This window comes from Oncorhynchus gorbuscha, linkage group LG17 (assembly GCF_021184085.1).
Source record: "Oncorhynchus gorbuscha isolate QuinsamMale2020 ecotype Even-year linkage group LG17, OgorEven_v1.0, whole genome shotgun sequence".
NCBI lineage: Eukaryota > Metazoa > Chordata > Actinopteri > Salmoniformes > Salmonidae > Oncorhynchus > Oncorhynchus gorbuscha.
Window position 1 is genome coordinate 51,842,634 of NC_060189.1, and position 27,651 is coordinate 51,870,284.

At 42.2% G+C, this 27,651-nt stretch overlaps 3 protein-coding genes across 4 annotated transcripts in view; all 3 read left to right on the forward strand.

Moving 5' to 3' along the window:
• LOC124001633 (zinc finger and SCAN domain-containing protein 21-like) overlaps window positions 1–5,365 on the forward strand; it is a 21,177-nt gene extending 15,812 nt beyond the window's left edge. The window contains exons 4-6 of the mRNA XM_046308600.1: window positions 2,904–3,068; window positions 3,461–3,572; window positions 4,005–5,365. Coding sequence (XP_046164556.1) covers window positions 2,904–3,068; window positions 3,461–3,572; window positions 4,005–4,966 — 1,239 coding nt within the window. The 3' untranslated portion in view covers window positions 4,967–5,365. The remainder of the gene's footprint in view (window positions 1–2,903; window positions 3,069–3,460; window positions 3,573–4,004) is intronic.
• The window catches only part of LOC124001614 (gastrula zinc finger protein 5-1-like), a 532,153-nt gene that overhangs the window by 197,800 nt on the left and 306,702 nt on the right, over window positions 1–27,651 (forward strand). The gene's annotated exons all lie outside the window — the stretch shown is intronic.
• On the forward strand, window positions 6,808–22,966 carry LOC124001610. Its single transcript, XM_046308555.1, has 7 exons — window positions 6,808–7,135; window positions 8,775–8,905; window positions 13,123–13,299; window positions 18,600–18,761; window positions 19,136–19,247; window positions 19,470–19,597; window positions 21,054–22,966. The coding sequence occupies exons 1-7, from the start codon at window positions 6,874–6,876 to the stop codon at window positions 22,068–22,070; spliced, it is 1,989 nt and encodes a 662-aa protein (XP_046164511.1). The 5' UTR covers window positions 6,808–6,873; the 3' UTR covers window positions 22,071–22,966.

Below are 27,651 nucleotides of genomic sequence, written 5' to 3' on the forward strand. Positions count from 1 at the left end.
ACTTAGCGCTAACCAGAATAGAAAGAGTGGGAGGCCCCGGTGCTGGCCTTCTAGGCAGAAGTTCCTCTGTCCAGTGTCTGTGTTCTTTTGCCCATCTTTTCTTTTTATTGGCCAGTCTGAGATATGGCTTTTTCTTTGCAACTTTGCCTAGAAGGCCAGCAACCCGGAGTCACCTCTTCATTGTTGACGTTGAGACTGGTGTTTTGCGGATACTATTTAATGAAGCTGCCAGTTGAGGACTTGTGAGGCGTCTGTTGGTATTTATTTTTAGGTGGGGGGGTAGGATTAATTTAACAGGTGGGGTTTAACTCTCAGACCATGAGAAACCAGATTCTCTTGTCTGATGAAACCAAGAGTCGCATCTGGAGGAAACCTGGCACCATCCCTACAGTGAAGCATGTTGGTGGCAGCATCATGCCTTGGGGATGTTTTTCAGCAGCCGGGACTGGGAGACTATTCAGGATCGAGGGAAAGATGAACGGAGCACAGAGATCCTTGATGAAAACCTGTTCCAGAGCGCTCAGGACCTCCGACTGAGGCGAAGGTTCACCTTCCAACAGGGCAATGACCCTAAGCACACAGCCAAGAGAACGCAGGAGTGGCTTCGGGACAAGTCTCTGAATATCCTTGAGTGGCCCAGTCAGAGCCCGGACTTGAAGCCGATCGAACATCTCTGGAGAGACCTGAAAATAACTGTGCAGGGATGCTCCCAATCTAACCTGACAGAGCTTGAGAGGATCTGCAGAGAAGAAACTCCCCAAGTATAGGTGCGCCAAGCTTATAGCGTCATACCCAAGAAGACGCAAGGCTGTAATTGCTACCAAAGGTGCTTCAACAAAGTACTGAGTAAAGGGTCTGAATACTTATGTAAAACATTTGTTTATACATTTGCAAAAATGTCTAAACCTGTTTTTGCTTTGTCATTATGGGGTATTGTGTGGGGATTGAGGAAAAAAACAATTGAATACATTTGAGAATAAAACTAACGTAACAAAATGTGGAAAAAGTCAAGAAATCTGGATACTTTCCAAATGCACTGTGTAGTGTACACACATACTAACGAACACGTCAATATAGTTTAGTCAGGTTTGTATGATGATGACTTGACTTCATAGCTGACTCATCTTTACCCACAACATCGTGTTTACAGTGGGGCAAAAAAGTATTTAGTCAGCCACCAATTGTGCAAGTTCCCCCACTTAAAAAGGAGAGAGGTCTGTAATTTTCATCATAGGTACACTTCAACTATGAGAGACAAAATGAGGGGGAAAAATCCAGAAAATCACATTTGTAGGATTTTTAATGAATTTATTTGCAAATTATGGTGGAAAATAAGTATTTGGTCACCTACAAACAAGCAAGATTTCTGGCTCTCACAGACCTGTAACTTCTTCTTTAAGAGTCTCCTCTGTCCTCCACTCGTTACCTGTATTAATGGCACCTGTTTGAACTTGTTATCAGTATAAAAGACACCTGTCCACAACCTCAAACAGTCACACTCCAAACTCCACTATGGCCAAGACCAAAGAGCTGTCAAAGGACACCAGAAACAAAATTGTAGACCTGCACCATGCTGGGAAGACTGAATCTGCAATAGGTAAGCAGCTTGGTTTGAAGAAACCAACTGTGGGAGCAATTATTAGGACATGGAAGACATACAAGACCACTGATAATCTCCCTCGATCTGGGGCTCCACGCAAGATCTCACCCCGTGGGGTCAAAATTATCACAAGAACGGTGAGCAAAAATCCCAGAACCACATGGGTGGACCTAGTGAATGACCTGCAGAGAGCTGGGACCAAAGTAACAAAGCCTGCCATCAGTAACACACTACGCCGCCAGGGACTCAAATTCTGCAGTGCCAGACGTGTCCCCCTGCTTAAGCCAGTACATGTCCAGGCCCATCTGAAGTTAGCTAGAGAGCATTTGGATGATCCAGAAGAAGATTGGGAGAATGTCATATGATCAGATGAAACCAAAATATAACTTTTTGGTAAAAACTCAACACGTCATTTTTGGAGGACAAAGAATGCTGAGTTGCATCCAAAGAACACCATACCTACTGTGAAGCATGGGGGTGGAAACATCATGCTTTGGGTCTGTTTTTCTGCAAAGGGACCAGGACGACTGATCCGTGTAAAGGAAAGAATGAATGGGGCCATGTATCGTGAGATTTTGAGTGAAAACCTCCTTCCATCAGCAAGGGCATTGAAGATGAAACGTGGCTGGGTCTTTCAGCATGACAATGATCCCAAACACACCACCTGGGGCAACGAAGGAGTGGCTTCGTAAGAAGCATTTCAAGGTCCTGGAGTGGCCTAGCCAGTCTCCAGATCTCAAGCCCATAGAACATCTTTGGAGGGAGTTGAAAGTCCGTGTTAGCCAGCAACAGCCCCAAACATCACTGCTCTAGAGGAGATCTGCATGGAGGAATGGGCCAAAATACCAGCAACAGTGTGTGAAAACCTTGTGAAGACTTACAGAAAATGTTTGACCTCTGTCATTGCCAACAAAGGGTATAAAACAAAGTATTGAGAAACTTTTGTTATTGACCAAATACTTATTTTCCATCATAATTTGCAAATAAATTCATTAAAAAATCCTAATTTTTTAATCTAATTTTGTCTGTCATAGTTGAAGTGTACCTATGATGAATATTACAGGCCTCTCATCTTAAGTGGGAGAACTTGCACAATTGGTGGCTGACTAAATACTTTTTTGCCCCACTGTATGTCCATCACGATGGGTTTAACAACAATGAAGTCATTCTGTAACTACAGTATAGGACTCAAATGTTGTCGGAATGGGTAAACACTCCATGTTGAAAGTGTGTTTATTATCTGTGTGTGTACGTACCTGAGGGAGTGTACATCTGTGTAATCTGTATCACCCGTCTCTTCCAGGAGGAGGAGGGTCCAGAGGTACTGCTGGTGAAGGAGGAGGGGTATGATGAGGGTCTATGGAGCCCAGAGGGGACCATGGTCATGGAGGACAACCAGACTACACCTCCTCCTGAACCCACAGAGGAACCAGCTGAGCAGCACAGGACCACACACAGTCTCACTGAGGTGAGCCCACTGTGAACTACTGTCTGAACGGTATTAGTTTGGGCCGTATTCCACTAAGCCTCTCAGAGTAGGAGTGCTGAGGTAGGATCAGTTTTGTAATTTTAGATCACAAGACTATGTAGACAAGTGAGGGACCTGATCCTCGATCACCACTTCTACTCTGAGACTCTTTGTGTATAAGGGCACAGGTCTTGATATATTGTCTGGTAGTGTGGGACCATGCCTTTGAATTATAAAACCATTCATTAAAGAAGGTCAAGTAATCAAATCAACTAACACGTTTGCATATTACTCACAGCAATCCCTCAATGCCCAATCAGAAGATGCTCCATAGAAAGGTGCTCATTTCAGATTTCTTGATCCAACATCCTCTCACTCTGTACCTCTTACAGTCAGTAGACATGGAGGATGGGAAGCCTGATCTGCTGATTGTCAAAGAAGAGACAATAGAAGACGAACCAGAGAGTATTGATCTGCTGAGTGGACTAAAGCTGGGGGAGGAAGGTAAGGGAGAAATAAGTCCACATTGGGGCGGCAGCGTAGCCTAGTGGTTAGAGCGTTGGACTAGTAACCAGAAGGTTGCGAGTTCAAACCCCCGAGCTGACAAGATACAAATCTGTCGTTCTGCCCCTGAACAGGCAGTTAACCCACTGTTCCCAGGCCGTCATTGAAAATAAGAATATGTTCTTAACTGACTTGCCTGGTTAAATAAAGGTAAAATAAAAAATAAAATACATACAGTAATAGATATTCAATGGAAATAGTGATGCACCTGGCTATTATTTTTCCTTAATTTTCTTCATTCATAAAATGAAATTGGTTAACATACAAAAAAACACAATGTATGAAAATGCTCAGGTAATTGACAATAAAAATCCATATGTAGAATGTTCTTTGCCATGTTTGTGAAGTCTATTTTGTAACCTCTTCCTGCAGGTGGTTGGCTGGAGGCTAACAGAGGAGACTGGGCAACCATCTTGGATTCCCAGACCCAGACCGGTGCAGCCAAAGGCCAAAGAGACAACATCACTGATCAGGCCAGGACCAGAGGCGATATAGTGGAGGTCAGTGGATGGGACAGCATCCTCAACTCTCAGCGGGGGAACGTTAACCACAACCAGAAACTGACAGTCGAACACAAAACAACAACCAAACTTAGTCTCCATGACAACCAACTGGCTGAGACCAGGGCGAGGCGTAGATTTGGTCTGCAGGGTCGGGGAGGTGTCCGTATGCGGTTGGAGAGAACAGACACAGACTCTGCTGGTGATGCTCCGTCCTGCTCCTATAGTGGTGATTCAGAGAGACTGACGGTGCCTCAGGTTAACCCCCTAACAGGTGCTGCCTTCAGCCTGCCTTCTATAGGATCTATCAACTGGAACATGGACCCTGCGACAACACAGACACTCCCTGGCCTTCATCCTCCTCACACTCTCCTAATGTTAAACCAAACCTCAGACAATGCCAGTGACTCAACACTAAATGGCTACACAATCCCATTGACAAATGACAGTAGTAGAGACGTAATCTGTAAATCTGGCAGCGCCAAAGAGAAGCGCTTCCCATGTTCATTCTGTGGGAAAGCCTTCAGTTTTCCCAAACAGGTGGAGATCCACCAGAGGACTCACACAGGGGAGAAACCATTCAACTGTACACAGTGTTATATGCGCTTCGCCCGGGCTGGCCACCTGAAGAGCCATCAGAGGGTCCACACAGGGGAGAAACCCTTCAGCTGCTCTCAGTGTGAGAAGAGGTTCTCCCACCAGCACCAGCTGAAGAGGCACCTGAAGGTCCACACAGGAGAGAGGCCGTTTGCCTGTACGCACTGCGAAAAGAGGTTCTCAGAGAGGAGCTACCTCAGGATACACCAGCAGAAAATGCACATGGTCCATGTATAGACATGTAATGTAAAACTCGTTCGTTTGTTTGTAGTTAATTATGTGAGTTTTGGATGTAGCAGGGTACTGGATGAGGTGACCTGAGGAAATAATGAGTATGATGAGGCAGAGTAGATGATATGGTGATCGTTGGTGTGATGGTGTCTGTAAAAATGCTTCACTGATGTAAAGTGAACCTTGTCCTGTTTGATGCTGGTGTTTTATAATGAGGAAATGATAGTATCTTAATTCATGTTTACTTGACATGAAGTAGTGAAGATGTGTCTAATGTTGAACCTTTTCCAAAGTATTCTATCAAAGCGATGGTACCAGATTTATATAAAAGGTAGTGTTACCATAGTGAAGTTATTCTACTTGTGATTGCTATTTTGTTTAAATTAAATTCTAGATTGACTCTGCTGACTGACTTGGTTATTTTGTATCATTTTTTATATATTTTAGAATACACTCTAATGGCTCCATATTGTTAGGTACTTCAGTTTTCAAGATGGGCTTGACTGTGGTTCAGATTTTATAATGTCATGTTTCTGTGTACACAAGAAAGAGTTTGTAAATTCAGTTTTCTGCTTTTCAGTACAATCTTTGTTTGCAGTCTGTAGTCAATGAAGACCTGCCGATCCGGTGTTACTGGCGACTGGGCCTATGAAGTGACTGGTCAGGATCATGGATCAGGAGCTGTCGCTCTTCCTTCCCGAGTCAGAACAAAGGCCCCAACCACGAGGGACAGAGACTCCACCACAACCACTATATAGAACACAACCAGTGGACAGGTGGACTGAACAACCTCAGTCCTGGTGGTCATCAGAGAGACAGAGGCTCCAGTCAGGGATCCAGTCTGCAGCCCAGACCCTTCTCTTCACAGTCTCATTGCAGGGATGGAGCGGGGCCTGGGGTTGATCGAGAGAGACCATCCTGTTCCTATGATTCCAAACACCACAGTATCCATGATGAGAAGAGCAGGTCACCCTGGGCTTCAGCCTTCACAGAGTGTAGTGGGAGACCCGCCTGGTGGAATTCGAACAGGAAGTCTGTCTAATGCCTGGTGAATGGGTTTTTCCACCTGAGGGTGCTAGCTCCTGCTTCTACCTTCTCTGATGTCACTCGGTCACAACGTGGAAGGCAGAGTATTAGGACGGACGCGGACAAGCCGAACACCTGCCCCACCTGTACAGCGCGTCACAAATGCAAACTATGTGAAGGCACACCAGACTGTTCTCACCAAGGAGAGGCCCTTAAAGTTGCAAACCGTGTTACAAGAGCTTCTCCTTCCGGAGTAACCTTACCAGACATAGGAATGACCACAATGGGGAGAAATTGTAGATGTATGCACTTCTGGGAACAATTCTTTACTGGAAATATTATAGTTATCATGTGAAGTGTCTTGTCTAAGAGGGTAATTAACCGCATACCCCTCATAAACCCTTTATTAACTTATCATTTGAAACAGCGACAGTAAGCCTAGACTAGAACAAGCACTTAAATATTTACCTTACTGAGTAGATGGAATAAAGTCATATTATTATATTTTATCACACTGTTCGTTCTTAACAAGTCTGCTCTGAACTTGAAAGATAGTGATCATGAATAGGAGATTTGATATGTAACGTAATAAGCAGTACCGTATTTAAAAAAACAAAGCGCACACCTTTTTCAGTTACCAGCCTTTGAGCTATGACGCCAACCAATAAGATCCTTTCTCTTCAGTGTAAACGGAAGTGAGCAGTTACCAAAAACAATTATCACCATAGCGTTGTTAGTATTGTTATTTAGACGTTTATTAACACCTTTGAACTCAAAATATGCTTAACTGCACAGCATTACACGCTTACCTCAGGTAGTGTTTATTTCGCGTTGGAGACAGGACTTTGTTGCTAGATGTTCTAGGTAAGGCTAGCTAGCTGCTAACAATGGCTAACTGTATTGTTTTTCATACTCAAATAGCCTCCGTCTTGGAGGTGCTAGCGAATGCAGCCGTGGCAGAGATCTGTAAACTCGTAGATGACGACTATGCAGTATTTCGTTTGGAAATAACCCAAAGCCAGAAAGAAAACAGGACATTGCGGAGAAAACTACAGCTGCTGGAACTGAAGGTGGCACGGGAGCGCGCAGAGAGGACCATTCGTCCGAGTAGTGTCAAGATCCTCGACCGATACAGAGGAATGGCAAGAGGTACATTTTGCAGAAGGCCGAGGTTGCGCTGCCTATCGCCCCATTCCCCTCTGCGCATGTGTGACCTTAGATGTGTTAAACACATACTGTAGAATAGATGGTTAAAACGTCTTAGGGATAGCCCCCTTTCAATTTACGCCTAAATAACATACCCAAATCTAACTGCCTGTAGCTCAGGCCCTGAGGCAAGGATATGCATATTCTTGGTACGATTTGAAAGGAAACACTTTGAAGTTTGAGGATAATTTGAATTGAATGTAGGAGAATATAACACAATAGATCTGTTCTTTGAAATGCAACAGAAAGGGCCCTGTTCCAGCCATTACCCTGGTTGTAATTCCGATGGTGCCCACAAGAAGGCAGCAGTGTATGTGTGGATAATTTGAAGCATGAGCGAACTACATGACATTTCGTGTGGTACATTTGGGCAAATCGTGAAGGAGACATTTGCATTCATATTACATTTTTCTGCAAGAATATTGTCAAATCTGTATACTTGGACTTTGATTCAGCTTTTCCAGTATTAGTAGCCATATTATAAGGTCTACATTTGCAAAACAACCAGTTTTCATAACTTCGTAACTCTGAATATTTGTATAATTTTTGTCCAAAAGGAAAAGGCATGCTGTCGTAGGTTAGTAGATACAAGGTTAGTAGATACATTTTACGACAAATACAAGGTTTACTCTCGTAAAGCCCAGCTCATGAGCTATCTAGCTAGCTTTGTTTGACCCCGATTGGTGCTTATTTGATAAAGTTAGAGTTGTTCAAGTGAAGTCCGCCCGCGTCAGTAGCGTGCCACGAAGGAGTTGCTCTCTGACCAAATATGGTGTCCTATAGGATATACAACACCCCAAATGATATAATGAAGTCTCGTTACGTTCTAGGATCTCTAAGGAATACATACGAACATGATTTGACTGGTTGAAACAACATTTCGGGTTAGATTTTCACAGATTATTTTTTTTGCTAATTGAACGAGTGGAAATACAAAATCGATCGTGCATGCTATATGGACCTTTTTAGGATATGAACAAGGATTTTATTTAACAAAACGACACTTCATGTTATCTCTGGGACCCTTTGGATAATAAATCGGAGCACAATTTCAGAATGTAAGTCCACATTTCACCTTCAGGGGTGAATTTATCAAACCTATCGCGGCGAAAAAACTGTTTTGTTAGGAGCTTTCCTCAAATAATAGCATGGCATTTTTTTGCAGTAATATAGCTACTGTAAATTGGACAGTGCAGTTATATTAACAATAATTTAAGCATTCAGTCGATATAAGACACTTACATGGTGACACAAGGCGCTGCATGATTTACAACTGTCCAGTTGACGGAACTTGGGTGTTGGTCAGTTCTTTTTATAGTATGCAATAACTCCCCTGATTATTTGGTTGTCTTGCCCAAAGACACTCATATTATAACCAGATTCTTGTTTTCTGCACTTCATATGATTTACCCAATGAAAACAATGTGATGCATGGAACATAATACATCAATCAATAAATAGTATATCAAGAAGTATTACCTTACATCCTTGCCAATTCTAGACATTATTAATTGTGTACAATATAGTGTTGAGCATTGACAGTAGTTAACCTAACCACCTCTTTCCCCAATCACTCTCTCAGGTGAAGGACATCTCACTGGAGGCCACAGGAGGGTTGTGAAGCCAGCCGGACACAATACATGGAGAGATGACCAACCAACCACTGTTGATGAGGAGAGTGCAACCTCAACCCAGCACGTTATCGTGATAGAGGTTAGTGTAATAGTATAACATGAAAATGACAGTTCCTTTGTTAATCAAATGTGGCCCATTTATTTCAGAAAGGCTGCCCTCCTCTATTCACTTGCTTACATGTATCTGCCATAGGGGAGCTTGTGAGACTTCTCTGACACAGTGTTTTTGCTGCAGTCATTTATCTGTGGCGCTGCACCACGGCAAAGAAATATGGAACTTGAAAAAAACATGTCTGCCGAGGCACACTTTTAAGATTCTAGAACAGTGCACATTTACTCTGCAAGCAACACGAGTAATGCATGACAACCCCATAATAGAATAGTTTCTCTTTACCAAGTTGGCTTGTTGTTGTGTGTTCTATGCGAGAGAGATATTCCTCTGAAGGTGCATTCAACTTATGAGTGCCAGGGAGGGAAACATGAATTCTGATAAGCAGTCAATGCATAACAATTCTTGTAATCACCGGGAAAACAGCAGTTTTAATGGCCTTTGTTAAATATAGGGGATCCCAGTTTTCCATTCATACTTTATTTATTTCTCAACTCCTTAGCGAACTGCACCATTTTAAACCCATCATTTTTAGCAGTGGCATGGTTAAGCACATTCCCACTCCAATTCCCTGTGAGTGTATCGGGGAGAGTGGGGAAAAATGCAACACGGGTCAATTGTATAGTAACTTGGGGTAAAACACAACCCTTCCTCTAAATATTTTTGGGGAGTGACCATTGTGATGAGACGGATAACATTTTTAGTTGAGGAAGAGTAGTGGCAACCAGGGAAAGTGTTGGGGGTGAAATGGCGACATGAAATGGTTTCTGGGGGGGAGGCTACATCATATTCGCTGTGTTTATTCAAGTTTTTGGGGATACAAAATTCAGCAATGGGATGCTAACTAGTTAAAAGATCATATTTGGGATCTAGCTAATGATTGGCCCAATAGGGTAAATGCCGATAGGCAACCCCGTGTTTCAGCCTATTTGTTTATAGCCACTATGCTCCATCAGTTGTGCTACAGGTGATAATGCTTATTACTAATAGCACATTTGATAACATGGACAATGCATAGGCTATATTTAATCCATTTAAAAAATGTGTCAACCCGAGAGTCGTCCTGTTATTTCGACCAATCAATTGGTTGAAATGTTGAAACTTGTTTTTCCATATATAGACGTCTATGCATTTGAATAAAATTAACTACTGAGCTTGTCTAATACTTTAAGCACACTGTTTGATTAAATAATTAAGACACACAAATTACTTAAGAAAGAGCCCGATGATCACACTGTGCTAAAAAAAATGACAATGAGTGCCTGTGTGACTGGCTTACGTTGTCTCACTTTCCTCCCTATTGCAGTGAAAAGGTACCACTGCACAGTATGTTTTTATTGCAGTGTCCGTGCTGATGCTGCGAACTCATTTCAGGCATTTAGTTTCTTACTGAAAAGTTATTTTACCGAAATCTCTAATTTGTTTAGGAAAAACATTCCCTCAACCCTTGCTCTCTTTACGTGAAACATGTAAGCATCGCATGCGACCAATATGGCCTGACCTATAGCCTATCATAATGACGTCAATAAATTGGTTATAACAAACTACGAACACAGTAACATGTGACAGAAAAATGGATGTGGAGGACGTGAAAAATAAACTTGAAATGGGTGAATGTTTACTGGTTTCTTAGGAGGTAAAGGGGAAGTCAGATCTGTGGAGGACATTTGACCTAGTTGTGGAAACGACTGGGGATCAAGAAAAATAAGGATCTAGGAGCAAGCGTTGCGTAAATATTGTGTGCCAAACAGGTGTTGTTCGATTACATAAACATTCATTAATAAACATCACTAAATAACAATAATAATGATTTATAAAGCCTTTATTACAGCAGACTAAAAACAGTTGCATGCATTCGTGAATTGTGGTTTATTTATTGTTTAGGCTAATTATTCAAAGCTCCCTTTGTTATTTAATTTTAAACTAAATTTCTTGATTGCTTTTCAAAGCATTAATGTCTAATATGCTGTGTGATGGCATGAACAAAGGAATCATTGATTGATTCATATACAAGGCTATATATTGAAATAAATAAATAATATATATATATATATATATAGTAAGTAAGTTATGGTATTATCACTAAACAGGACGCGCTCTTAAGCCTATAGCTCGATGGTGGTTATACAAGGCTACTATACAAAGCCTACTAATGATAATATCATTACGTATAATAATGATGATCATAATATTAAATGTAATAATAACAATTAGAAGATCACGAAAATGTAGGGTATAGGAGCGAGTGCTGCATGCATATTATGTGACAAACGGGTGTTGTTAGATTACAATAAAAAAAATCTGCCTGTTTAGTGTTGCACCATTATTTTTTACATACAGTTGAAGTCGAAAGTTTACATACACTTAGGTTGGAGTCATTAAAACTTGTTTTTCAACCACTCCAGAAATGTCTTATTAACGAACTATAGTTTTGGCAAGTCGGTTAGGACATCTACTTTGTGCATGACACAAGTCATTTTTCCAACAATTGTTTATAGATTATTTCACTTTTAATTCACTGTATCATAATTCCAGTGTGTCAGAAGTTTACATACACTAAGTTGACTGTGCCTTTAAAGAGCTTGGAAAATTCCAGATAATGATGTCATGGCTTTAGAAGCTTCTGATAGGCTAATTGGCATTATTAGAGTCAATTGGAGGTGTACCTGTGGATGTATTTCAAGGCCTACCTTCAAGCTCAGTGCCTCTGCTTGACATGATGGGAAAATGAAAATAAATCAGCCAAGACCTCAGAAAAAAAATTTGTAGACCTCCACAATTCTGGTTCATCCTTGGGAGCAATTTTCGCCTGAAGGTACTACGTTCATCTGTACAAACAATAGTATGCAAGTATAAACACCATGGGACCACGTTGCCGTCATACCGCTCAGGAAGGAGACGTGTTCCGTCTCCTAGAGATGAATGTACTTTAGTGCGAAAAGTGCAAATCAATCCCAGAATGACAGCAAAGGACCTTGTGAAGATGCTGGAGGAAACAGGTACAAAAGTATCTATATCCACAGTAAAACGAGTCCTATATCGACATAACCTGAAAGGTCACTCAGCAAGGAAGAAGCCACTGCTCCAAAACCGCCATAAAAAAGCCAGACTACGGTTTGCAACTGCACATGGGGACAAAGATCATACTTTTTGGAGAAATGTCCTCTGGTCTGATGAAACAAAAATAGAACTGTTTGGCCATAACGACCATCGTTATGTTTGGAGGAAAAAGGGGGAGGCTTGGAAGCCGAAGAACACCATCCCACAGGGGGGTGGGTGGGGGGGGGTGCTTTGCTGAAGGAGGGACTGGTGCACTAAACAAAATTGATGGCATCATGAGGTATGAAAATTATGTTGGTATATTGAAGCAACATCTCAAGACATCAGTCAGGAAGTTAAAGCTTGTTCGCAATTGGGTCTTCCAAATAGACAATGACCCCAAGCATAGTTGTGGCAGAATGGCTTAAGGACAACAAAGTCAAGGTATTGGAGTGGCCATCACAAAGCCCTGACCTGAATCCTATAGAACATGTGTGGGCAGAACTGAAAAAGCGTGTGTGAGCAAGGAGGCCTACAAACCTGACTCGGTTACACCAGCTCTGTCAGGAATGGGCCAAAATTCACCCAACTTATTGTGGGAAGCTTGTGGAAGGCTACCCGAAATGTTTGACCCAAGTTAATAAATGTAATACATTTAAATGTCAGGAATTGTGAAAAACTTAGTTTAAATGTATTTGGCTAAGGTGCATGTAAACTTCTGACTCCAACTGTAATATAACCATATACAACTTCAGTATCACGTCTTAGAGTAATGGACTGTGCCATCCCCATGGCGTCCGCAATGGATTAGTCCACTGAAACGGGTGCGAATCAGACAGGTGTCTTGTGCACCATGAAAAAACCCTCTACATTTAGACTGCTCGACTAAAGAAATCTCGGTCACCAACAGCCTATCCACCAAACAATCTAACAGTTGACTAAATGGGGTCAGCCCTAAAATCATTTTAACAAATCATTTTACAAATATGTTATGGGGGCAAATTTCTGAAGATATAAATTATATTTTAGATGGTGTCAGCATTTTATTTTCCTTCATTTTGGATAAGAATTCAACCTTTCCCCCCACTGCTACGACATTGTTATCAATTCTACTCATGTACCTTTAATAAACTCCTTCTTCTTGTCAGTCTGAAGATGCAGAAGTTGCAGGTCCTGGAGGATCGTCTCTGGTCAAGCAGGAGAGGACTGAAGGAGAGGATCCACTACACAGCAGAGACATCCGGGCTGGACCAGCAGCACCTCCTGAATACACGGAGGACCTCACTGCCAAACCCCAGCCCAGGGCCCGACACAGCATTGCGGAGGTCAGTGGAAAACCGAACGGCGTCCTCAAGACAGAGACGAACACAGAGAATTTAACTGTAACACAAAGGCTCTTACACACAGGATCTGACCTCAAGTCAGACCCAGAGAGACTGGGGTTGGGGAGACTGGGCTGTCCTCCTGCTCCTGCCTCAGAGTATTTACTTTACGGTGACTCGGGGACAGTTAATCCCCATCTGGACTCAGGTGGCGAGTTTGAGACTGGCAATGATCCGTCTTGTTCTTACACTACAGAGATGGACCCTGCCAACATATCATTGGGTTTAGAGACACAGACTGATCTATCTAGAGGGGACTGGAACCGGTATAGTAGTAGTGTGTACTCTGAAGGGTGCCTAGATGAGAAAGGGGAGGTTATAGTCGTAGATGAGGTGGCTGTGAAAGTAGAGGGTGACGCTCCTCCCACATGGAATGCAGATAGTCACCTAGGAGACGGATACTCACAGGGCAGAGATATCTTAGATTACAGGGAAAGCTTACAGACAAATCTAAATGTCGCGACCCACTCCCCTTTACATACGCTCAGGGGAGCAACATCTGGCGGTAGTAAAAATAAACATTTCCTCTGCATGTTCTGTAACAAAGGCTTCAGCAGCCCCCAGAAGGTGGAGATCCACCAGAGGGTCCACACAGGGGAGAAACCCTTCAGCTGTACCCAGTGTCACATGCGCTTCGCAGAGGCTGGCACACTGAAGAGGCACCAAAGGGTCCACACTGGGGAGAAACCGTTCGTCTGCCACGTGTGCCATGCTAGTTTCTCACACTCGTTCAACCTGAAGAGGCACCAGAGGGTCCACACAGGGGAGAATCTTACAGCTGCCCCCAGTGTGAGAAGTCCTCCCACCAGCTGAAGATGCACCTAAAGGTCCACATGGGAGAGAGGCCGTTCGCCTGTACGCACTGCGGGAAGAGGTTCTCAGAGAGGAGCTACCTCAGGATACACCAGCAGAAAAAAAATCACTCTATAACATAGAAAGTAACCCTTTGATTCCATTGCCTCTGATGTTTAGATCAAACCCTGAGTTAAAGACAAAGATTCATTTTCCTTGTTCTGAACAGAAAAGATCCACAGATGCATTTGGATTAACGACAGTAACAGATTTGAATATATCTGAGTAGAATATTTCATCCAGACATTGTGTGATATATATAAGCCTAAAAAGTCTGTTACATGTTGTGTTTGTACTATGTAGGATATATGATGTTCACAAATGCCTGTTTCATTACTTTCATTTAACTACTTAAATGTTTTCCAAGACACTTTTAATGAGTATATTAATGCAGTTGATTTATCAAGTCCATGCAGATTTGTAGTTGAGACATGATGTGTGTGTGGATTTCATATGGTGTCATTTAAAACGTGTTCATGTTTTAATAAACACAAAATGGGACTTATCGTTCTCAGACTTTCATTTAGTATACATCACATCTGATCTCACCCTATTCTGCATACATACAACAGTGCTTTATAACCAATATACACTTACTAAATATACCTACACATACCCACACACTAACAAACACCTACTGTACACGTCATTATAGTTTAGTCAGGTTTGTCTAATAACTTGACTTATCATAGCTGACTTATTTTTACCCACAACATATTTATGTCCACCATGATGGGTTTAACAACAATGAAGTCATTCTGTAACTACAGTATTGGACTCAAACGTAGTGGGGATGGCTAAACACTCCATGTTGAAAGTGTGTTTATCTGTGTGTGCATACCTGAGGGAGTGTATGTATGTCTGTTAGTGATGCGCGGCTTGACTCACTGAGCAGTTCCCCTATGGTTATATCTGCAGGGAATGTTTAAGGGTCATGGAATATTGTGTGGTTGGTGGCGAGTGGATTGAATAAAGAGAAACGATAGCTTTAAAAAAATCGTTAAATGTTTAATTATTGTGTAATTTATATCTATAGGGTAAATTTAGCCTAAAATAATGAAAGAAAAACTTTGTGGCTTTAGTGCATAAGCCCAAGTTTTAGCCTACACGCCAAATTCACATAGAAATGTGTTATCGAGCTGTCATTCTCATTTAAATCAAGTTTAAGAAGCCCGAGTCTGAGGTCCTGAGTGCTCTGGAGCAGGTTTTCATCAAGGATCACTCTGTACATTGCTCCGTTCATCTTTGCCTCAATACTGACTAATCTCCCAGTTCCTGCTGCTGAAAAACATCTCCACCGCATGATGTTGTAACCACCATGCTTCACCGTAGGGATGGTGCCAGGTTTCCTCTAGACTTGGCATTCAGGCCGAAGAGTTCAATCTTGGTTTCATCAGACCAGAGAATCTTGTTTCTCATGGTCAGAGTCCTTTAGGTGCCTTTTGGCAAACTCCAAGTGGGCTGTCATGTGCCTTTTACTGAGGAGTGGCTTCCGTCTGGCCACTCTACCATAAAGGCCTGATTGGTGGAGTGCTGCAGAGATGTCCTTCTGGAAGTTTCTCCACATAGGAACTCTAGAGCTCAGTCACAGTGACTATTGGGTTCTTGGTCTCCTCCCTGACCAAGGCTTTTCTCCCCCGATTGCTTAGTTTAGTTTGGAACTAAACTAAGCAATCTGGCCAAACTTCTTCCATTTAAGAATGATGGCCACTGTGTTCTTGGGGACCTTCAATGCTACAGAAATGTTTGGGTACCCTTCCCCAGATCTGTGCCTCGTCACAATCCTGTCTCTGAACATCTGTCTCTGAGCATCTTAGATTCTTCGAAGTACAAAATTCAAAAGGCACTCGCACATCTGAGCCATCTATTTTGCAGGTGCATGGTAACAGTTGAACAAGATGAAGGAAAAAGGAAACCGCACACTGCTCTTGATAGTATCACTGATATTTAATAATCTTACGTATCGGCCTCACGGCCTTCGTCAGAGCTTTTGTGAGTTAAAATAAAAATTGGCACCCTTATGTAGACCTAGCCCCGCCCACATCCGTTCCACTCATAGAAAGGGGTTGGAGGGGAAGGAAAAACAAATAAGTGCTACCAAATATAACAATATGCATTTCATAAATATTTGAGTAAAGTGTGTAAATTAGATGTATTAAACACGTCTATAAAACCACTATGAGGGCATAGCAAGTTTGCATTAATCGTTGACGTCGTACGAAAAATGATGTCCCTATCTTAAATAAATAAATTCATGTTCAAATTCTCAACATACCATACATAGGCATTTAATCATTATGTCCTTTAGGAGGGATAAAAACCCCAAACATTCTCTTTTACTCAGAGTATTATTAATATCACCACCCCTGTCTGAAATCTTAACTTTCTCTATTCCACAAAATCTAAAGGTAGAAATGTCATGCTTTAGATCATTAAAATGTACTGCGACTGGATAATCCGTCGTTTCTCCTGATTTGAACTTTTATGTTCACTAATCCTCTGTTTGAGAAAACGAGAAGTTTTACCGACATTGCACAGCCCACATGGACATTTAATAATGTAAATAACATAGGTGGTGGAACACGTAATAATGTCATTTATTTGGAAGTGTTTTCCTGTGTGTGGGGGGCAGAAATATTCACACTTCATGATATTGTTGCACTGTGCACATCCTCTGCATTTATAGCTACCATTTGGAAGAGGGCGTAACAATTCTTCTTTATTTTGACTATTTTCTGATGTCTTCACTATTATTCTACAATGTAGAAAATAGTAAATATAAAGAAAACCCCTAGAATGTGGTGTGTCCAAACTTTTGACTGGTACTTTATGTAAATAAGGTATCTGCTTTTAAACTATTTGTTCACTGTTTTTGCTTTGTCATTATGGCGTATTGTGTGTAGATTGCTAAGGATTTGTATGTATTTAATACGTAACAAAATGTGGAACAAGTCAAGGGGTCTGAATACTTTCTGAATCCACTGTAAGCATTTATTGCATTAAAATGACACAACATATGTAGGTAAAAAAATGTATAATAATTTGACTTCGAAACAGGTTTGAATACAAATTTCTTTCAGCATCTTGAGAGAATGCGAATGTGCAGTTCGATACTGTCTGTAGAGGTGCTATCTTTTTCAGCATCATAAAAGCTGATAGTATTTCAATCACATAAAATATGCAACCAAGCCAAACTGAAATCTTATCAGAAACTTCTTGGGTCGTTGTCACAGCTTTCAATTTCCCTACAACCGGTCAAACTAATGTAATTTGGAAATTTTGCTGAGAAATTCATTCCCGTTTTTATTTTTTTATTGCATTTTCTCCCCGGTCCCTAAAAGGCTTGTGAAAGAAACAGAGATGACAGAGAACTTCACCAATGTCAATTAGATTGAAGCATTGGTTCTATCGATTTGTGACATTCTGGTGAGCAAGGGTTTATTTAGTCTTCTACGGCAACATGTAATGACAGAAGAGAAGCCTCATGTACTGTATCTACACTGAAGAAAATATAAACGCAACAAATAAAGTGTTGGACCCATGTTTCATGAGCTGGAATTAAACTCCCAGAAATGTTTCAGTAATACAAAATATTATTTATCTCAAGTTTTGTTTACAAATTTGTTTACATCCCTCTTAGTGATCATTTCTCATTTGCCAAGATAATCCATCCACCTGACAGAAGTGGCATATCAAGAAGCTGATTAAACAGCATGATCAGTACACAGGTGCACCTTGTGCTGGGCACAATAAAAGGCAACTAAAATGTGCAGTTTTATCATACAACACAATGCCACAGAGGTCTCATGTTTTGAGGGAGCGTGCAATTTGTTGTTGCCAGATAATTTTATGTTAATTTCTCTACCATAAGCCACCTCCGTTGTTTTAGAGAATTTGGCAGGAAGTCCAACCAGCCTCACAACCTCAGACCACCGGGGGGGGGGGGCCTCATTCTGATTGGCTGTGACTGGCTACCATGTGGGTGGGCCTATGCCTTCCAAGGCCCTGCGCCCCTGCCGTCATGTGAAATCCATAGTTTAGGGCCCAATTTATTTCAGTTGACTGATTTCCTTTTGCGTTTATATTTTTGTTAAGTATAATTACAGATAAGTTGACTAACAAGTAGCACACCACAATGTAGGAAATTATAATCAGAATCAGGCAAAAAAACAAAAACACCCCCTGTCAATTTTTTTTTGTTGCCATCTCTGATTGCAGCCTATAGTGCATTTTCTATATTTACGTGTTATGGTTGGGTGCGGGGCCTCTGATTTTCACTTTATTACACATGGTCAGGAGGATGGGGTGGGTTATTAGCAATTGCTTGCTGGTGCAGGTGAACAAACCCATACACCAATGTCTGTGTAATTTGTACCACCTCTCTCTTCCAGGAGGAGGGTCCTAAGGTGCTGCTGGGGAAGGAGGAGGGGTCTGAGGAGGGTCTGGGGAACCCTGAGTGGACCATGGTCATGGAGGACAACCAGACTACACCTCCTCCTGAACCCATAGAGGAACCAGCTGAGCAGCACAGGACCACACACAGTCTCACTGAGGTGAGCCCACTGTGAGCTACTGTCTGCATGGTATTAGTTCAGGGCCTGTATCCACAAAGCCTCTCAGAGTAGGAGTGCTGATCTAGGATCCTTTTAGATCATAATGAATCAGATTATATGGCAAGATCCTAGATCAGCACTCCTACTCTGATTCTCTTTGTTGATACGGGCCTAGGTCTTCATACATGTTGTCTCAAATGTGGGACCATGCCTTTGAATTATCAAACCATTAAAGAGTGTCAAGTAATCAAATGAACTAACACGTTTGTATAATACTCATAGCAATCCCTCATTGGCCAATCAGAAGATGCTCCATAGCAAGGTGCTCATCAGATTTCTTGATCCAACATCCTCTCACTCTGTATCTCTTACAGTCGGTAGACATGGAGGATGGGAAGCCTGATCTGCTACTAGTCAAAGAGGAGACAATAGAAGACGAACCAGAGAGCATTGACCTGCTGAGTGGACTAAAGATGGGGGAGCAAGGTAAGAGAGAAATACATATAGCCTCCATACAGTAATATACAATATCGTCAATGAGAATAGATGAACCGCTTGGCTATTTTTGAAATCAATACAACTTATGTTTACATACACAAACACACATTATCATGTATGAACTGGACTGGGTAATTGACAACAAAAAAACTCCATATCTAGAGTTCTCTTCCATGTTTGTAAAGTCTATTTTATAACCTCCTCCTGCAGGTGGTTGGCTGGAGGCTAACAGAGGAGACTGGGCAGCCATCTTGGATTCCCAGACCCAGACGGGTGCAGCTATGGGCCCAGGGGACAACATCACCGAGCAGGGCTTGACCAGTGGCGACATAGTGGAGGTCAGTGGATGGGACAGCGTCCTCAACTCTGGGCTGGGGAACAACACTGTTAACCAGATCCAGAAGCACAAAACAACATATCCATGAAAACAGACTGGCTGAGACCAGGGCGAGACGCAGATTTGGTCTGCAGGGATGGGGAGGTGTCCGTATGCGGCGGGAGAGAACAAATACAGAATCGGCTAGCGATGCTCCGTCCTGCTCCTATAGTTGAGAGACTGATGGCGCGTCAGGTTAACCGCCTAACAGGTGCTACCTTCAGCCTGCCTTCTATAGGATCTATCAACTGGAACATTGCCCCTGTGACAACACAGAGAAGATCTAACTCAGGATACACCAGCAGAAATTATTATTCTATGCTGATATGTAGTAATAATAATAAATGTATTTCTTTATTTTATATAGCTTTTTTTCATACAGAATGTCAGTCTCTTTTAAAAAACAAACTAAAACAAATTCAGGGAGGTGGCAGTTCATGGGAGAGAGTCTTCCACAGCTAGATGATGATGCAGTTCAGTAAAGGAGTAGCGTGATTGGAGGTGGCGTCGATGGTACAGCCAGGGAGGGAGACACATCAGTCAGACAAGCCTGGAGCTTTTCATCAAGCACCTCTGTCTCTAAAGTTCACAGGTCCTCCTCCTCTGTAGGTAGGCTGGAACCTCCACCACCGAATGTGTAGCCCCCATCTGGGTGATGCATCTGCAGCAATAAGTGACTGGAGGCCACCACACCTGGGCAGTAATCAGCAACAGTCTCCTACGAGGCCAGCCTGTGTCATCCCCTCACACCACAGTCCACATCTTTCCATGTAGTACTAGTTAGTTAGTTTGTAGTTAATTCTGTTGGTTGTGGATGTATAAGGAACTGGATGAGGTGAACTGAGGAAAGAATGAGTATGATGAGACAGAGTAGATGATATGGTGATGGTTGGTGTGATGGTGTCTTACAATGCTTCACTGAGGAAGAGTGACAAAAGTTGACCCTTTAGGTTGATGCTTGTGTTTTATAGTGAGGTAAGGATAGTGCCTTAATTTGTTTACTTGACATGAAATAGTGAAGCTGTGTATGTAATGTAATGTTGAACCTTTTCCGAAGTCCTCAAAATGTCATTTTATCAATGCGAGGGTGCCAGATTTACAGAAAAATGTATATTACCATAGTGAGAAAAGTTATTCTTCTTGTCTACTTGACTGTGCTGACAATCTTTTTAAATAATTGCAGGGACTGAGTACCCTTTATCTCAGTCGAAAAACAAAACATTATATTTAATTCTTGAATCAACACAAATGGAAATGTATGATAATAAACTCCAATCGCTACATATTGTTAGGTACTTGAATTACTGTTAGAGATGAGCTTGACTGTGGTTTTATAATGTCATGTCATGTTTCTGTGTGTACAGCAAAGAGTTTCTTATATAAACCTTAATGCTTTTCTGTTCAATTTGTTATTACAGTCTGCAGTCCATGAGGACCTGCTGATATCCGGTGTTGCTGGCGGGAGAGACTGGACCTGTGAAAGGGCTGGTGTCAAACCCTGGGCCCGGATCTTGACCCTGGATCAGGAGCCTTCACTCTTCCATCCCAAGTCGGAACCAGGACCCAACTACGAGGGACAGAGACTCCACACCACAGAACACAACCAGTGGACAGGTGGACTGAACAACCTCAGTCCTGGTGGTCATCAGAGAGACAGAGGCTCCAGTCAGGGATCCAGTCTGCAGCCCAGACCCTTCTCTTTACAGTCTCATTGCAGGGATGAAGCAGGGCCTGGGGCTGATAGAGATAGACCCTCCTGTTCCTATGATACAAACACCACAGTATCCATAAAGAACAGAGCAGGTCACCCTGGGCTTCAGCCTTTACAGAGAGCGGTGGGAGACCCCCCTGGTGGGAGTCTAATAGGAAGTCTGTCTTCTCCTTCAGGGTCTCATCTAATGCATGGTGAATGGGTCCATAGAAGGCCTGGGTCAAGCCTTCCTCAGGTACCTCATGGTTACCCCACCAATACAGACAGGGTCAGGATGGGCGTTCACCACAAGATGTACTTAACCTATAACACAGGGCACCATCCAAACAACACCCAAACAATGGCTAGAGGTCAAGGAGGGAGCTCAAATATTAACCACCTGGGGGTGGTGGCTCCCGCTTCTACTTCCTCTGGTGTCATTGGGTCACAACGTGGGAGGCAGAGCATTAAGACAGACGCCGACAAGCCGTATGCCTGCCCCACGTGTGGGAAGTGCTTCTCTGAGGCAAACTATGTGAAGGAGCACCAGACCGTTCACACCAAGGAGAGACCCTTCAAGTGCAAACTATGTTACAAGAGCTTCTCCTTCCGGAGTAACCTTATCAGACATAGGAGTGTCCACAATGGGAAGAAACCTTTCAGCTGTACCCAGTGTCATATGCGCTTCTCCCACTCATCCAACCTAAAGAGGCACCAGAGGGTCCACACAGGGGAGAAACCCTAAAGCTGCCCCCAGTGTGAGAACAGGTTCTCATTGTCAAAGTGGAAATGTGTTTTTCGCAATTGTCTTTTAAGTCAATGAGTATTCATGCCATCTATTATGGCAAGCCTAAGTAAGTTCAGGAGTTAAACTGTATTTAACAAATGACAAGTTTTATGGACTCATTCTGTGTTCAATAATAGTTATTAGCATGATTTTTCAATGACTACCTCATCTCTGTATCCCACACATATAATTACATGTAAGGTCCTTCAGTTGAGCTGTGAATTTCAAACACAGATTCACACACAAACACCAGGGAGATGTTCCAGTGCCTCACAATGAAGCGCACCTGTTGGTAGATGGATTTTTTAAAAGCAGCCATTGAATATCTGTTTGAGCATGGTGAATTTATTAATTACATTTTGGATGGTTTATCAGTACACCCAGTCACTACAAAGATACAGGCGTCTTTCCTAACTCAGTTGCCGGAGAAGAAAGAAACCGCTCAGGGATTTCACCATGAGGCCAATGGTAACTTGAAAACAGGTACAAAGTGTAATGGTTGCGATAGGAGAACTGAAGATGGATCAACACCACTGTAGTTACTCCACAATATCAACCTAATTAACAAAGTGAAAGAAGGAAGCCTGTACAGAATAAAACTATTCCGAAACATGCATCCTGTTTGCAAATGTGGCAAAGCAATTCACATGTTGTGTTGGGTGAAAATCCAATAAAACACCTTACTGAGTACCACTCTCCATATTTTCAAGCATAATGGTTGCTGCATCAGGTTATGAGTATGCTTGGAATCGTTAAGGACTGGAAAGTTTTTCAGGATAAAAAAAAAGAAGAATGGAGCTAAGCACAGGAAAAACCCTAGTTCAATCTGCTTTCCACCAGACACAGAGATTAATTCACATTTCAGCAAGACAATAACCCAAAACACGAGGCCAAATCTACACTGAAGTTGATTACCAAGAAGACAGTGAATGTTCCTGAGTGGTCGAGTTACAGTTTTGACTTAAATTTACTTGAAAATCAGGCAAGACCTGAAAATAGTTGTCTAGAAATGATCAACAACCAATCTGACAGAGCTTGAAGAATTTTGAAAAGAATAATGGTCAAATGTGGCACAATCCGGGTGTGCAAAGCTCTTAGATATGTGCTCAGAAAGACTCACAGCTGTAATCACTACCAAAGGTGATTCTAACACATTGACTCAAGGGTGTGAATACTTATGTAAATTAAATATTTCTGTATTTTATTAATACATTTGCAAACGCTTCTAAAAAATTTTTTCACTTTGCCATTATGAGATATTGTCACGTTCATCATAATGATGAGACCAAGGTGCAGTGTGAGTATTGTTCCACATAATTTTAATAAACCGAAACTCACTGAACAAAAACAACAAACGAAATGTGACACTACTGTTGTGCACTCAGGCAACTAAATGGAGACAAGATCCCACAACACAAATAAGGAAAATGGCTACAACGATAAACAGCTGTCTCTGATTGGGAACCATATCCGGCCAACATAGACATACAAAAACCCATAGACATACAAAAACTAGAGTACCCACTCTAGTCACACCCTGACCAAACCAAAATATATAGAAAAACAGGGATATCTAAGGTCAGGGCGTGGCAGAGATTGTGTTTAGATGGGTGAAAAACAAATCTATTTAATCCATTTTGAATTCAGTTTGTAACACAACAAAATGTGGAATACTTCAAGGTGTATTAATGCTTTCTGAAGGCGCTGTATCGGCAAAATCTGTGCTAATAGGAAGAAACATGTAAATGTTATGGTGGTGGTGGGAAGGGGCACCATGGGATTAATTTAAGGTACTCTGTGAAGAGGTGGATTTTAGGTGTTTTTGGAAGATGGGCAAGAACTGCTGTCCTAGCTTCAATGGTATGCTTGTTCCACCATTGAGCTGCCAGGATAGAGAAGAACTTTGACTTGGCTGAGTGGGGAGCTGATCCCAACAGAAATGAATGATATGTTTAGGCAATTTTATTCCCAATTATATATGTCAGAGGTTGACCATGATCATATAGAGATGACACATTTCTTATCAACATTCGAAGGCCCCAAACTCAATAGAGGGCAATATGAATTCCATGATTCCCCACTTAGTCATGAAGAACTCAGGAGTGCATTAACATCTATAAGAAGAGGCGAATCACCAGGGCTTGATGGTTTTCCTCCTGAGACGTTTCATGGAATATTGTGGGGTAATAGTTTTTCAATGTATTTGAAAAATATTTCCAGCTCTCTCCCTTTCGATAATTCCCCCTTTTTGGGCTTCCGAGTGGTGCAGCGGTCTAAGGCATTGCATCTCAGTGCTAGCGGCGTCACTACAGATCCTGGTTCGATTTCAGGCTGTATCATAACCGGCCGTCATTGGGAGTCCCATAGAGCAGAGCACAATTGGCCCAGCATCGTCCGGTTAGGGTTTGGCCGTGGTCGGCCCTCACTGTAAATCATAATTTGTTCTTAACTGACTTGCCTAGTTAATTGTTAGGGCAGTGGTCCCGTGGTGGGAACATATATCAGCGGAAATTTCAAGTGCGCCACGTGTAGTTTTTGATAAAACTCAAACTTTCATTAAAATGCACATACAATGTACTGAATTAAAGCTACACTCGTTGTGAATCTAGCTACCGAGTCAGATTTGTAAAATGCTTTTCGGCGAAAGCATGAGAAGCTATTATCTGATAGCATGTATCCCCCAAATACTGCAACGTCACCTAACGACAGATTTTGCGATAGCCGGGGGCAACTCAAAACGCAGAAATAAAATATAAAACATTCATTACCTTTGACGAGCTTCTTTCTTGGCACTCCTAGATGTCCCATAAACATCATTTTGGGTCTTTTTTCGATTAAATCGGTCCATATATAGCCTAGATATCGATCTATGAACACTGTGTGAACAACGGAAAAAAATAGCGTTTTAGAACGTAACGTCATTTTTTTAAATGAAAAAAGTCGACGATAAACTTTCACAAAACACTTCGAAATACTTTTGTAATGCAACTTTAGGTATTAGTACACGTTAATAAGTGATACAATTGATCACGAGGCAATGTCAATTCTATAGGTGTCCTTCTTGAAATACTGTTCTGAGAAATCTCAACCAAAACATCCGGTCGGAGACCGGAGGGAATCGGTTCCCTTGATTCGGTTTGACCAAGAAACAAAGCCTATGCAAATGACAAGACTCGAGACATCGTGTGGAAGCTGTAGGTACTGCAACCTCAGCCCCATTTAATCCGGTTCACCTATAACAATTCCTGGAAGTCACGTTCTGTTATAGTCACAGCCGTGATTTAACCAGTTTTAGAAATGTCTGAGTGTTTTCTATCCACACATACTAATCATATGCATATACTATATTCCTGGCATGAATAGCAGTGTGCTGAAATGTTGCGCGATTTTTAACAAAAAGCTGCGAAAAGCTGCTTAAATTCTCGACTTCCCTAACAGGTTTTAAATAAAGGTTACATAAAATTAAAATGAATAATTAGCCACTCAGCTATTACTCATAGGCCTACCTGATTACTTCTTATCCCTTGCTCAAATAGCCTACAGCGGTGTCTGTCTCGAGCTCACTGGTGCAAGAGACTCTGAGGGCCCCAAACATTTTATACAATGTTGCAAGTTTGATATCGGGGCTTCGGGTTGGGCCCAAGTTAATATACTGAACCATTTCTAAGATTTTACTGAGTTACAGTTCATATAAGGAAATCATTCAATTGAAATATATTCATTAGGCCCACAGAGAGAGAACTACTCCTTAAAATAGTCTGAGTGCACTTATTTCTCATTTGCCTGAACGATAGCCAGTCAGCCAGAGTATGCGTGTGCCAGAGTATGCGTGTGCAAGATCAACGGGCTGAACCGGTTTTTAATTCTCATTTTCTTTATGGGAGCTTGTTTGTTAAACAATACCACTGAAAATACAATTAAAATAAGGACCAAGCGTCTTTGACGGAGGGGATCAAGCCGATTCTATACCATTTTACAGAGGCCAGTTCATGAAGGAAGGCTTGCTCATTAAAGTTTTTTAGCAGGTGTCTATGACAAATCAGGACAGGTTGTTTCATTGAGCGGCCATTACGAACACAGGCTGTAAAACAGTGCCCATTACAGAAAACACCAGACTGATACCAATTAGGATTATTTGTGAGGAAAACATCGAGGAGAGTAGCTTTTTCTGGCTGTTTGGAGTTATAACTTGTGGGATTGGTAATAATCTGAGAAAGATTTGGGGAGTCCCGTTGCTTTAGGACATGGTCAGGTATTTAAAACATGTCCCAGTTTAGGTCACCAAGCAGGACAAATTCAGACTTAGTGTAAGGGGCCATGAGAGTGCTTAGGGCGGGTAGGGTACAGGCCGGTACTGATGGAGGACAATAGCACCCAGCAACAGTCAACAAAGAGCTATTTGAAAGTTTAATGCTTAAAACCAGCAAATCAAATTGTTTGGGGACAGACTTGGTGGAGACAACCAAGCACTGAAGGTGATCTTTGGTAAAGATTGCCACTCCCCCACCTTTGGAAGATCTGTCTTGCCGAAAAAGGTTATAACCAGAAAAGGTTAACATCAGTATTCAAAACACTCTTCCTTAACCACATTTACATTTACATTTAAGTCATTTAGCAGACGCTCTTATCCAGAGCGACTTACAAATTGGTGCATTCACCTTACGTCCAGTGGAATAGCCACTTTACAATAGTGCATCTAAATCTTTTAAGGGGGGGGGGGGGTGAGAAGGATTACTTTATCCTATCCTAGGTATTCCTTAAAGAGGTGGGGTTTCACGTGTCTCCGGAAGGTGGTGATTGACTCCGCTGTCCTGGCGTCGTGAGGGAGATTGTTCCACCATTGGGGGGCCAGAGCAGCGAACAGTTTTGACTGGGCTGAGCGGGAACTGTACTTCCTCAGCGGTAGGGAGGCGAGCAGGCCAGAGGTGGATGAACGCAGTGCCCTTGTTTGGGTGTAGGGCCTGATCAGAGCCTGGAGGTACTGAGGTGCCGTTCCCCTCACAGCTCCGTAGGCATCACATCTCAGTAAAGACCAACACATCTGGATTGGAGCTGTGAACCCACACTTTCAATTGATCCATTTGAGGTAATAAGCTTCTAGTGTTAACGTGCAGAAAACACAGGCTTTTACGAGAGCGGATATCAGTGACACTGGCAAGTGTCTTCACTGACATTTTCAACCTCTCCCTGTCCGAGTCTGTAATACCAACATGTTTTAAGCAGACCACCAAGTGCCTGTGCTCAAGAACACTAAGGTAACCTGCCTAAATGACTACCGACCCGTGGCACTCACGTCTGTAGCCATGAAGTGCTTTGACGGGCTTGTCATTGCTCACATCAATACCATCATCACAGAAACCCTAGACCCACTCCAATTTGCATACCGCCCCAACAGATCCACAGATGATGCACTCTCTATTGCACTCCACACTGCCCTTTCCCACCTGGACAAAAGGAACACCTATGTGAGAATGCTATTCATTGACTACAGCTCAGCGTTCAACTCCATAGTACCCTCAAAGCTCATCACTAAACTAAG